The 13619-nt window shown below is 44.3% G+C and overlaps 1 protein-coding gene across 1 annotated transcript in view; it reads left to right on the top strand.

The window, feature by feature from the left end:
- Positions 1 to 13619, top strand: part of FCHSD2 (FCH and double SH3 domains 2) — a 382474-nt gene that overhangs the window by 18555 nt on the left and 350300 nt on the right. Inside the window, exon 2 of the mRNA XM_040339308.1 lies at positions 10199 to 10296. Coding sequence (XP_040195242.1) covers positions 10252 to 10296 — 45 coding nt within the window. The 5' untranslated portion in view covers positions 10199 to 10251. The remainder of the gene's footprint in view (positions 1 to 10198; positions 10297 to 13619) is intronic.

Here is a 13619-nt window from a genome sequence, read left to right as displayed (position 1 = left end):
ACTCACCAGATGGATAATCAAAATGGGCGTTGTACAGCTTCCCAGAGGATGATACACTCAATTCCGTTTAATAAAATGTAATGCAAACCCCTCACAGATAAAATCCCCACTTATAATGTGCGTACTTGCAAATAAATAATAAAAGCGTATATCACCGTCTCCTATGATCGGAGAGTCTGTTAACCGCGGACCCTGCTGGAGGCAGGTTTATATTATAATAGATGACGTGCTGTGTGAATTTGTAAACCTTCACTTGCTATTTCTTCTGTTACAAAGGTCTGCAATAAAAGTATATTTGTATACAGTACCACTTTCTTTTATTTACATTGAACGTGATATGTGCTATTGCAAGTGTCATTCAGCCTTACCCTTGGCAACCCCCCCACCCTGGGCCAAATTCCTGGGTGAGGTTGATTTTACTTTGATATGAAGCAGGCCTTTCCCCCATTTAACTAAAAATCACATCAGCATACAGTTTGCATGCTAATGGGGAACAAGAAGTGCAGCGATAAAAAATATATGAAGATGCTGTCATAAGCATAGGACATGCAAAGGTGTAATCCAAAAAAGGACAATGCAAAAAATGTGAGGTGATGAAAAAGGAAAACTGAGACATCACATAGTATACAGATAATACTAAATGGAGTCCATCAATGCGTTTCCAAACAGGTGAGTGCAAATACTGAACAGGTGCAGTGGACAATGTGAGTAGTTCATAGGTATGGTTCCCAATGAATGGATCAAAACACTTCACACATGATGCCAGTTCAAAATGAGCAAACACAATGGCTTGTCTGTAGTAATCTTCAGAATATCAGGTAAAGGAAACAGGTACTCTTACCAGCTGTGATGGACTTACAGTATGGGGTACTCAGCATGTAACCCAATAAAGCCTTCACAGGTTTATTTTTGATCTGCAATATTGGGAGCATTTCTTTTTTGTTTCCATACACTCATACCTGCTGAGCTTATTCTTGAGCCTGGCCATTTCACCATCGGTCTTATCCACTTGGGGTCCTGTTCCGGAGGGGAGACATCTGATCACATTGGTTTCATCATCCTAACCGGAGTGACCACCTCTACAGAACCATCCGCAGAGAGCCCAGGGTCCGCTGAGACCACCACGCCTTGTCTGACTTGCTGTTAGTATTAACAAGTAAGTCCATCACAGCTTGTAAGAGTACCTATTTCCTTAAAGGCTGGGTTCACACTTGTCCTACAACGGTCCTACATTGGGAGCTCATGTAGCATGACGTGTGAAAATCAATGTTTCCCTATGAGAGCCGTCTTAACTGGTCCTACAAAAGTCGGTCCGACTTTGAAAATGCTCCCTGTACTACTTTGGTCCTACATTGATCCTACTTCAGCCCATTGAATATCATTGAAGTCGGACCAAAGTAGGAGCCTTGTCCTTACCATCCGACTTTTGACATCCGACATGTGATTACAGTAGCAGTAAAAGGAATTTATCTCACTCTGGGATTGTTTTGATTGGTCAAAGAACAAGTCAGACTATCACAAAGTCAGATCAAAGTAGTATCCTGTTCATGAGAGTAGGATGGATGTAGGACCAATGTAGGACCAATGTAGGACCAATGTAGCAGCGCAAAGTAGGAGGAAAGTCATGTAGTATAGTGTGAACCCAGCCTCACCTGATATTCTGAAGATTACTGCAGACAAGCCATTGTGTTTACTCATTTTGAACTGGCATCATGTGTGAAGTGTTTTGATCCATTCATTGGGAACCATACCTATGAACTACTCACATTGTCCACTGCACCTGTTCAGTATTTGCACTAACCTGTTTGGAAACGCATTGATGGACTCCATTTAGTATTATCTGTATACTATGTGATGTCTCAGTTTTCCTTTTTCATCACCTCACATTTTTTGCATTGTCCTTTTTTGGATTACACCTTTGCATGTCATATGCTTATGACAGCATCTTCATATATTTTTTAGCGCTGCACTTCTTGTTCCCCATTTGCCATTGACTTTGTTTGTTTGTGTGCTGGCTGCTATACCGTTGTTTTTTGCTTTCATTTATTTTCATGTTTGTTAGCTAGCGCAGTTGTTTCCCCCACATTTCTACACGAGTTTGCATGCTGAAATCAAATCATTTTTACATTAATTACCGTATTTATCGGCGTATACCGCGCACTATTTTGCCCTGAAAATCAGGGCAAAATCGTGGGTGCGCAGTATACGCCGATACCCGATTTCCCGCCATGAGTTTGAATACTGCGCCTGCATATAGCGAGCGCAGTACACTCGTGAATCTTCGGCCAGTCTCGGCGCCTCTCGTACTGACGTCCTGACGTCCTGAGCGTACAGGACGTCAGTGCGAGAGGCGCCCGAGCCTGGACGAAGATTCACGAGTGTACTGCGCTCGCTATATGCGGGCGCAGTATTCAAAGTCGTGGCGGGAAACGAGCGGGAGGACGCCGCCGAAGGACGCCGGACCCGCCGAAGATGGACACCGGACCCGCCGAAGATGGACACCGGACCCGCCGAAGATGGACACCGGACCCGCCGAAGATGGACACCGGACCCGCCGAAGATGGACACCGGACCCGCCGAAGATGGACGCCCGACCCGCCGAAGATGGACGCCCGACCCGCCGAAGAGGACACCTGACGAGGCCGCAGATGGACGCCGCGCAAGACATCAAAACTGTAAGTACAAAATAACAAAAAATCTTTTTTTCCCACAGGATTGGGGGCCACTTTGGGGGTGCGCGGTATACGCCAGAGCGCGTTATACCGCGATAAATACGGTAGTTAAAAAAAATTTTGCTTTACTTACAATTACAGTTTTTGCACTTCCTGGTTGAGTGAGGCACTGGTGATGTAACACTGGCTTCACAGAACATCCTGGGAAGTTCCTTTCACATATTTTAGGAGGAAGACCCAGAGATCTAAGCAGAATTCCAAGTAGTAAAGGGAGATGGATTAAAGTAGAACTAAAGGCAAAACCTGGTACACATGCTGTGTTGAACGGAAAAAAAACGGACAGCTACGGTCATAGCCGCTATACTAACATCTCCTCTGCTGAGCTGTTGTGTTCTGCCAGGAGGCAGGCCCCCCCGCCCACCAGAACACTCCAATTAGCACTTTTGCTGAAAGCGCTGATTGGGAGCCAGTCGGCTGCTGGTTTTCCAGCATGCTCGTCCAACGGTCTGTTGGACTGGCTGACATACATACGGGCTGAATGTTGGCCGGTTATTATTGAACCAGCCGATGTTTTCCAACATTTGGCCCATGTGTATTAGGAATAAGGGAGGATCAAAACCCTATCAGTTTTCCCCCATCTGTTTCCCACTTCCCAGTACTCCTGACTGTGACCACTTGTTCCACTCTCTGGAGACTTGCCTGGCAATGCTCTCCTGCTGTCCTCTCTTTCTTCTACTGTGCCTCCTGTCCAGGACACTTCCACGATTTCTTGAAGGGCCCTATATGCACCCGAGCCTAGGCCCAAGGTCACCCCCTCCCTCAAAGGCCCTGACATGTTAGCATTCCATCTCCAAAGCTCTGAACAACTCCAACTCCCCCCCAGCTGGGCTGACCCTGGGTATTTAAGGAGGCCTGTCCCCTGCCAATCCAGGTTAGGGATTGGCCAGGACTCCTTAGAATACCCCAGGCAGCTCCACCTCTCCTCTCCTCCTCTCTTTCTAGAAACTTCCAGAAAAAAGAAGGAGGTCTTAGTGATGCTGCCTGTGAGTCACCAGCTGCTACCCTGAGCCACTCCCAGCCCAGACCAGATCAAAACAAACAGGCCTAGCTGTCAGCCAGGCCTGCCTAAATTTACCTAATCCTAACTAAAAATCCTCACTCTAGCACCTACCTACCTAGAGGGTGCTACATCTATATAAGATTATATAGCAGTAATGGCGAACCTTGGCACCCCAGATGTTTTGGAACTACATTTACCATGATGCTCAACTACACCACAGAGTGAAAGAGCATAATCGCAAAAGTAGTTCCAAAACATCTGGGGTGCCAAGGTTTGTCATCACTGCTCTACAGCTACAGAGAGTCTAGCTGAGAATCACTACTGTAAAACAGTTCAGAACAAAAACAGTTACTTGCACTTATCCTCATTAACAGCATCTGTCAGTGAAGTCCCGGGAATCTCTGGTAACACAGGCAAACAACCAGAGGGATCCCAGGCCGGAGACAAAGTGTCAACCCACTGCAACTGTAGTATTCTGGTAGCAATCAGGGAGGTGCTCCCCACAGTAGTCTGAAGCCGACCCACATGTCTGCCATTAATTCTTAATGGCACCCCATGCATTGGAAAACATTATGCCAAAGCTTCATGTAGTTTCTGTATGGTTGTGGTTTCAGAAAAGGGTCAAGGAACTTTTTTATGCATTTTCCTCAGGTTCGGCAGCTTGTTCAAATGAAACAACAAATGCACAGATGTGAACCTAGACTACAAACAACTTCAATAAATAAAGCTGTGTGTCTTTAAGTTATACGTCTGAAAAAAAAATAAGATCAAATAAATTATTAGAAGTGCTTTGCACCTCCAGTTTTGCATAGTCAGTGTGACTCAAGACTATCTGCATTCATATCCAGTTACACAGTGTCTCTATAGGAAGATAACATGGTGTGCGCATTATGCTCGTGTCATTTAGCACTGGTCTGGAAAAGTTGTTGTGTATATATCAGCTTATGTATATAGACAGTGATATTTCCTGTAATGAGATTCGCTCTGCTGACAGAGTTCGACAGCCAGCAGGTGTGAGATCTCACTAAGTGCATACACAGTACATGTGAATGAAATGTATACATTGTTATGTAGGCTATTGCAGAGAATAGACAATTTGTCTAATATGCTAAGCTGAGATTTGCCAATGCAGTGCCCATTTTCTTGGGACCCGTACACAGAGATATGGCAGTAGATGTTATGTTATTGCAGGATAGGGATGAGCAGAACTGAGAGTTTTCATTTACCCAACATTTTGGTAAAAATCCCAAAACACCTTCTGAAAAAATACCCTTTTAAATCAGCCTTTCTCAACCCCTTTACCCCAGAAGCACCCTAATGCCCCGTACACACGATCGGATTTTCTGTCGGAAAAACCTTGGATGTTTTTTCTGACGGAATTCCGCTCAAGCTTGGCTTGCATACACACGATCACACAAAAGTTCTCTGAACTTTCGTCCGTCAAGAAAACGGTGACGTACAACACTATGACGAGCCGAGAAAATTAAGTTTAATGCTTCCGAGCATGCATAGAATTGTTTCCGAGCAGGCTTTGGACATTTTGCGCGTCAGAATTGCTGCAGACGATCGGATTTTCCGATAGGAATTTTTTCCGTCTGAAAATTTGAGAACCAGCTCTCAATCTTTTGCTGGCGGAAATTCTGACAGCAAAAGTAAAGTAAAGAGCATACACACGGTTGGAATTTCCGTTCATAAGCTCACATCGGACTTTTGCAGGCGGAATTTCCGATCGTGTGTACGGGGCATTAAAATCTTTTTCAGGTCTTAGGGAAACCCCGCTAAAATAAATTTGTGCCACGGGCCATTCCGTTACAGGGAGTCATTGGGGAAATGTCCCTTTCATTGATGGTCAGTGGGAAGAATGCCTCCCTTACAGTAGTGGTCAAGATGCTGCTGGCTCTGCCAATTGGTGTATGACCCGAAACTACGTTGGCAGTGGCACCATCAGATGAGAGGTCATGAACCTGTAGCAACCTATGGAACCCTGGTGGCCGATCTAAGTAAAGAAACAAAAAAATACCGGTATATCTGTATTTCAGTCACATTTTGCAGCTCAGTGGGTGAAATTAAACATTTCTGGAATCAATATAGGTGAAATCACTCCACATATAGCTAATGCAAGGTATTTGCTGCAAAACACAAGTTCAATGCTGAACAACTCCCAGTTGGATCTCCAAGTTAGGTAGTTAAAGCAGACCTATGCAGACCCTGCAGTTAAATGAAAATACCATTATTCTGTCCAGGACCCCTCCTCCTTTAAAAATCACCTAATGTATTAAATCCAAGCTGTACTCGCAAAGATAAAATAGATAAAACGATTCATATAAAAAAAAAAAAGATAAAAAAAAATATCCTTTTTTTACCCGTCTGATCCAGTGACAGATTAGGTTGCATGGCTTTTGACGCTTATTCCCAACGTTTACTTGCCCAGTACAGTGGTGGTTTAGTATAACAGCTACATGGAGAACAATGCAGAGCTGTGAGTTGGGTATCGCACTGAATCTCTGTTAAAGCATTTGTTAACCCCCCCCCCCCAAAAAAAAATTAACTGATCCTGTTCCCTCAAAGCATGTTATACAGCACAGTGCTTGTGCTGTGTAATTTGCCCCTTGTATCACCTACAAACTGGCTGATCCTGCCTGGTTCTTCTCTACCCCCCTGTAAACTGACCACAGTTTATCATGGCTGCTTAGCCCTGACACTGTGGTCAGTTTACGTGCCTTCGTCATCCGCAGCCATGCTCTGACCTCTTCTGTCCTCTCCCCATCCTCCTCCCCCCATCCCCTCCTCCCTGCCTGTCTACTTGTGTCAGTGCCCGCTCCCTCCGCTCCTGCTGCTCTCATATCTAATATAAAATCATCCCATCTCCTCTGTAATATAACAATAAGGCCTCATGCACACTGGATGTTATAAAAAAGCCAGTAAGGTTAGCTGTTGAAAACTGTAGCTGTAGAGTGAGTTTTTCAGTGTTTTTTGCATTAGCGTTTTTTAGCAAAAATATGCTCCCATAAAAGCTTATGGCTCAAAAGCACTGATAAACACTGAATAGCTGCGTTTTTCAACCTTTTTTTTGGCGTTTTTAAGCTGTTTTCAGAGTTGAAAAACTCCACTTAAAACCTACTAAAAATGTCCAAAGTCAAAAACAGCAGCTGTAAAAACATCCAGTGTGCATGAGGCCTTAGTGTCCCTGTGCCTGTGTTGTATAAAAAATATGCTGATCTGTACCTATATCACAGCGGCTCCCAGCGATCACGTGACTCCTCTGCTCTCTCTCTCTCTCCTCTATTCCTCCTTCCTCCCCAGCTGACATCAGTGGGAGTGCTCGACCCCGCCCGCTGGAGCTGTCAGCCGGGCAGAGGAGAGAGCCGAGGACTCACATAATAGCCAGAAACCGCTCTGATATAGGTAGAGATCTGCCTTTTTTTATATAACACAGGCCCAGGGACACTTATTGTTATGTTACAGAGGGGATGGGATGATTTTATATCAGTTGCTTCCACTCTACCCCCCACAAAGTGGTTATATTTCCATGCCTGATAGACAGCACCTCCCTGCCCCTCCACCTAGATTAATCAGAGAATGCTTTGCAAAGCATGCAAAGTGTTCCCTAAATGGCACCCCTGCTGAGTGAGCCCAATATTGTATTCACTAAGCAGCAAGGTAGCCACATGGCATGGGACCTGGAAGCTAGTGGCGATCACTGTGGTAGGCACCACTTTCCAGCTGCCATGGAGATTCCACAGGTATGGCATCAACTTGTGGGCTGGACCAACATAACTATACAAATTAGCTCATACTCAAGCTTTAGGATTTTAGTATGTAACGTAGAAGAAGAGGAAAAGGCAAACAAGCTTTCAGGAAAAATAGAAAGGAGATATCTAGAATACATGCAGTTCATAATAACAGAAAAATAGGTGAAGACAACCAGAAGAAAGTTTGCATAAATAATAGGTCAGGAAACATCATTAGGTGATACACACATCACAGAAACATGAGGGCTGGTAATATAATGCCTCGTTTCCACTGAGCGGATCGGTTCGGTACGCTTTTTTGGGTGTTTCCATTATGAAAGCGTGCCATAAAAGCGAACCGTACCGGACCATTCCGGGTCCTGCTTCAGATGTGGGGCCATAGAGAATGGAACGGTTCCATTAGGGCGGACCTACAAATACATCTCACTGATTGGTGGACGTGCTAGGCTTTTTTCTAAACCTTGCATGGTCCCGGATGGTCCGATTTGCAGTGGAAATGCTCAGCAGAATAGACCGGACCATTCTAACCCGTTCCATTCTAAGCCACCGGAACTGATCCGCTCAGTGGAAACGAGGCATAAAAGTCTAACATTTAAAGTGTATCTAAAGCCAAAGATTTTCTCATGTTTTGGATAGAGTAAAGAAGGACTAGAACTTCTGTTAGGTTGTTATTGCTGTCTGTGTCCCCGTTAGAGAGACTCATTCTCTCAATTAAAAAAAATATATATTTTTATTATTTTATGTAAGTATAGAATAGAGAAACCGTCAACAGCTTTCAACACTACAATGCATCAGCACCAGTAAGCAAGGCAGCTCCTTAAAAATGTTATATGTAACATAAAAATGCACACTTACATCGAAGAAGTGAGATAAGGCATATAAAATACAATCGAGCCGGCCGGCTCTTTGATTCAGCAGCCTGTATCTTCCGGGTCTGGCGCACACCGCGGTGACGTCAGGGGGGATATTACATTTTTAAGGGTTTTGAGCTATGCCAGTTCCTTACTTTTTTTTTATGTGGTGCATCCTGAATTGCTACGTTGTTTGAGACATCTTCTATGCAATATTGAAACACACTGAGGGATTTATGCTACCAATAGAGACCCCAAGCTTTTTTTTCCCACACTTTAGGCCGATACATATTCTTCGACATATTTTTGGTAAAAAAAATCGCAATAAGCATATATTGATTGGTTTGCGCAAATGTTATAGTGTCTACAAAATAGGGGATAGTTTTATGGCATTTTTATTATATATATTTTTTTTTTACTAGTTATGTCGGTTGTAACGGAATGACCCGTGACAAACAGAGACTTTGGAAGGATGAGGGGTACTCCTGTACTGGCGTCACCAAGGAGTCTTATGTCTAGGGTCACCTTATGTCCAATAGGGCCATAGGGTGACGGAGAAATTATATCAGAAATTACAGGACAGGGGACATTACTGATAGCTCATATTACAGGATCTTGAGATATTGCAAGTTTTTGGTTAATTTTGACCCAACCAGTCAATAGTGACTCATTTCTCTGTGTAGACTGTTGACATGCTAATTGAATCTGGTCCAGGATCTCTCATTATGTATGCTAAATACTGTTTTGTGTGTGGAATGGAACTTGTCAAGCTGTATGCGGAGACAGAACGTCTGTCTAAAGATGTGGATTGAGGGTAAATCATTGTGTGATGGTGTTTTGTTTGAATTCTGTTAGTGAAGGAATGTGACTTCTCAGGTGCAGTGATTAGGTCATGTTAATTATAGACCGGCACCAAAATGTCTGGAATGTTTAGCAATTAGCCATCTGAAGGTGTATTGAAGCCCCCCCAGGGTGTGATGTGTGGGTGGAGAGTTTGATTGTTCCTGTGATCACTGAAACATGCCTTGAAAACTGTATATAAACTTGAGAGCTAACCATTAAAAGTATTCATACATTTTGAAGCAGAGAATAGAGCGGTCAGTCTCAGTTTCTGTGAAATCGATATGGATCATGCCGGCTGGTTTGTCTGTGTGTCTGATAAGCTGTCGTGGGTTGATGGAAGGTCGTAAACGGTGGTGACCGTTACATCGGTGATCTGCGATTTTTTTGTGTGACTGCAACATTATGGCGGACACATCGGACACTTTTGACGCTATTTTGGGGCCATTCACATTTATACAGTGATCAGTGATATAAAAATGCACTGATTACTGTATAAATGTGACTGTCAGGGAAGGGGTTAACCAGTAGGGGAAGGGGTTAAGTGTGTCCTAGGGAGTGATTCTAACTGTGTGGGGCGTGGCTTATTGTGACATGTCAGTGATCGCTGCTCCCAATCAGAGGGAGCAGACGATCAGTGTTGTGTCGCTAGGCAGAACAGGGAGATGCCTTGTTTACAAAGGCATCCCCCGTTTTGCTGTTCTGTGACCTGATCGTGGGACACCGGCAAACATTGAGTCCGCTGGTCCCGTGGGCACAGTCACAGAGACCGCGGCGGGTGCGCATGCCGCCAGGGGCCACGTGCCCGCTAGGCAACAAATTCAGAGCAACGTATATATTGCCTGCCATTCTGCCGACGTATAAGTGCGTGAGTCAGTCGGCAAGCTGTTAAAAACAAAAAAATATATATTAATATTGTTTTAACTTATTCTGAGCTGCTTTAAAATGTGTCTGTCATGTCTGCCTGGAGTTTGGCTTTAATCTATATTTATCTGAAAGTAATGCTTTTCTCTCCCATCACAGGATTGGTTTGCTGACCCCTGCTGGCCATTAGGAGGATTGCGCACAGTCTTAAGATGCATCCGCAAAGTGGAGATGTTGTTGATTTTTTCCTGTCCTTGGTAAGAACAAATGTAGACCGCCATTTGTAAGTTGTATGAAACCCACTAGCTTCAGGCCTACAGGAGCTACATGTCATCCACTCATTTACTTTATTTATTTTTTGAGTAGAGTGGAGAGGGATTAGCACAGCTGTCAGTTTTTATTGCTGTCTGTGCCCCCCATTAAAGAGATTCACCCTCTCTATGTGTCCTGTTTACCATTATCATTGAGAGTGAAAATAAAGAAAATCCCAAATGTGGGGTCGTCCACGGAAAAATAATAAAGGGGAAATCTTCCAATGAGGACACTAGTTCTGGTGTCTAAGGTGTCCCCCATGGATTCCCCTAATTTGCAAGGATTTCCTCCCACTTCCTGCTTGGCTATGGGACAGAAAGTGAGGGGAAATCTCATAAATGGGATACAGATGGTGAAAAAAAATCTGACAGGGGTTATAACCCTTATGCTGCGTACACACGGTCGTTTTTCAGCATGAAAAAAAATTACATTTTTCAGCATTTCCAAAAAACAACGTTTTTCCAACTTCATCATTAAAAACGATGTTGCCCACACACCATCGTTTTTGAAAAATGATGAACAAAGCGCGGTGACGTACAACACGTACGACGGCACTCTATAGGGGAAGTTCTATTCGCCTTTGGGCTGCTTTTAGCTGATTCCTTGTTAGTAAAAGACGATTTGCGCTTTTTTGTCTGTTACAACGTGATGAATGTGCTTACTCCATTATGAATGGTAGTTTTACCAGAACGAGCGCTCCCGTCTCATAACTTGCTTCTGGGCATGCGCGGGTTTAAAACGTCTTTTTATCCCACACGCGATCATTTTTTACAACCCGAAAAACGACATTTTATAAAACGACATTAAAAAATTCTGCATGTTCGAATTTTTTTTTTGTCGTTTTTCAGAAGCTGAAAAACGATGTGAAGCCCACACACGATCATTTTAAATTACGTTTTTAAAAACGTTGTTTTTTTTTATGCCGAAAAACGATCGTGTGTAAGCGGCATTACTTGCTCTATCCAAAATGTAAAAAAAAAAAAAAACTACTTTAAGGAATTGAAAATGATTTTGCATTTCATAATTTAGTCATTACCTATATCGTAATGTCATACTTGTCATGTATTGTTTTTCAGGGCCAAACAAATAGGTAGATTCAGGTAGATTTGCCTAAACTTGCGGCGGCGTAGCTTAGCGTGTTTAGGCTAGGCCGTCGTAAGTTAGCTAGGCAAGTACATGATTCACAATGTACTTGCCTGCTAAGTTACGGCGGCGTAGCCTAAAGCGGGCGGGCGTAAGGGCGCCTAATTCAAATGTGTGTAAGGGGGCGTGTTTTATGTCAATGGGGCTTGACCTTACGTTTTTGAAAAAAAAATTTAACTGCGCATGCGCCGGGCGCCTACATTTCCCAGTGTGCATTGCGGTTAAGTACGCCGCACGGGCCTATTAATTTTGACGTGGACGTAAACTACGTAAATCGCTATTCGTGGACGACTTACGCAAACGACGTAAAAATTTAGAATCTCGAAGTGGGAACGGCGGCCATACTTTAACATTACTATAATAGATGCAATAACTTTAGGCCTGATAATGCCTTACGGAAACGGCGTAAATGTACTGCGGCAGCCGGGCGTACGTTCGTGAATAGGCGTATCTACTAATTTACATATTCTACGCCGACCGCAATGGAAGCGCCACCTAGCGGCCAGCCTCAATATTGCAACCTAAGATAGGACGGCGCAAGCCGTCGTATCTTAGATATGTTATAGCGTATCTCTGTTTGAGAATACACTTAAACATAAGTCGGCGTAGATTCTGAGTTAGGTCGGCTTATCTACTGATAAGCCAGCCTAACTTTTTCTGAATCTACCTAAAAGAATTTTCTTTTGGTGATGGTGCCAGTCCAGTGCATTTTAGGAGATAGGAGATATTAGGAGATATTTACTTTAGATGCAGACAGTGATGCCACCGGTGCATGAGCTCTGAAGGAATGGCATGAGTATGCATACCCGTGCTGTGCCTTCAGAGCCATGCTGTAAACAGTGATTCCCGCTCATATGCACAGGAGTGACGTCTTTGCCAGCTCGGCTATTCATATCGCTGAAGCCTGCAACCCTGGAAGAAAGACCGGTTAAGATGGAAGTGCCTTCAGCGGTGACATTGCGCCGTTGGAGGGCATTTTCAGGTAAGTCTGTCATAATGTGCTAGTATGCGATGCAGGTCAATTTTCAGCTTTTGCACTGTGAATGACAATTGCGTGGTCATGCAATGCTGTACCCAAATGAAAATGTTATAATTTTTTCCACACAAACAGAGCTTTCTTTTGGTGGATTTTAATCACCACTGGGGATTTTTTTTCTAAATAAACAAATACAAACTTTTTTATAGTTAATTATAACATTTTGCAAACAGGTAATTTTTCTCCTTTACTGATGTGTGCTCATGAGGTTGCACTGATGGTCACTGAGAGGCTGCACTAATGGGCACTGATGAGGTGGCATTGATGGGCATTAATAGGCGGCACTGATGGGCATTGATGAGGCAGCACTGGTTGGCACTGATGAAGCTGCACTGATAGACCGCACTAATGGGCACTGATAGGTGGCACTGATGGGCACTCATAGGTGACACTGATGAGGAGGCACTCGTGGGCACTGATTGGCAGCGCTGATGGGCACAGATTGTCAGCACTGGTGGGCACACATTTGCAGCACTGGTGGGCACAGATGGGACTACACTGATAATCAGGACACTGATAACAGTGCCCTGATTATCAGTGTACATGTCCCTTTTAGAAAAGCCAGTTATCAACGCTCTTCCCTTCTCCTTACATTGTTAGCGTGAGGAAAGGAGTGGCGATAACCGGCTTCTATTTACATCCATGGTCACGTAGTAAAGAGCCGCTGATTGGCTCTTTACCTCAATCTGTGATCATCAGTCTCCTCCTGGCTGTGTGATCACAGAGCGTGCCGTCCACGCCCTGCTGCGGGCGCATGGCGGGCGCGATCACAGGAGGCCGCCATATGATGTCATTACCAGATGTGTTGGTGGGAACCGAGCAGTTTAAAGAGTTGTGGCAGAACAGAGGATAAATCATTTTCAGTAGTGTTTCTACATGTAGCTGGTGTCCCGCATGTTGCTCGGGTCTCCACCGAGTGGACACAGGCTCTCCTGAGAGGCAGAGCATTCCTGACAGCTGCTGCAGGGGATTTCTCCCCCTCCCTCTGCTCACTGACACAGAGAGCCGCTTGCATTGCCACGGCCGCTCTATCTGCTCCCTCCCCCTGCATCCTCATTGGCAGGGAGGAGAGCAACTTCAGGAAGGACT

The sequence above is a fragment of the Rana temporaria genome, chromosome 2, assembly GCF_905171775.1.
Source record: "Rana temporaria chromosome 2, aRanTem1.1, whole genome shotgun sequence".
In the NCBI taxonomy this organism is placed as follows: domain Eukaryota; kingdom Metazoa; phylum Chordata; class Amphibia; order Anura; family Ranidae; genus Rana; species Rana temporaria.
Note: the sequence above shows the minus strand (reverse complement) of the source record. Positions and strands in the feature narration are given on the sequence as shown.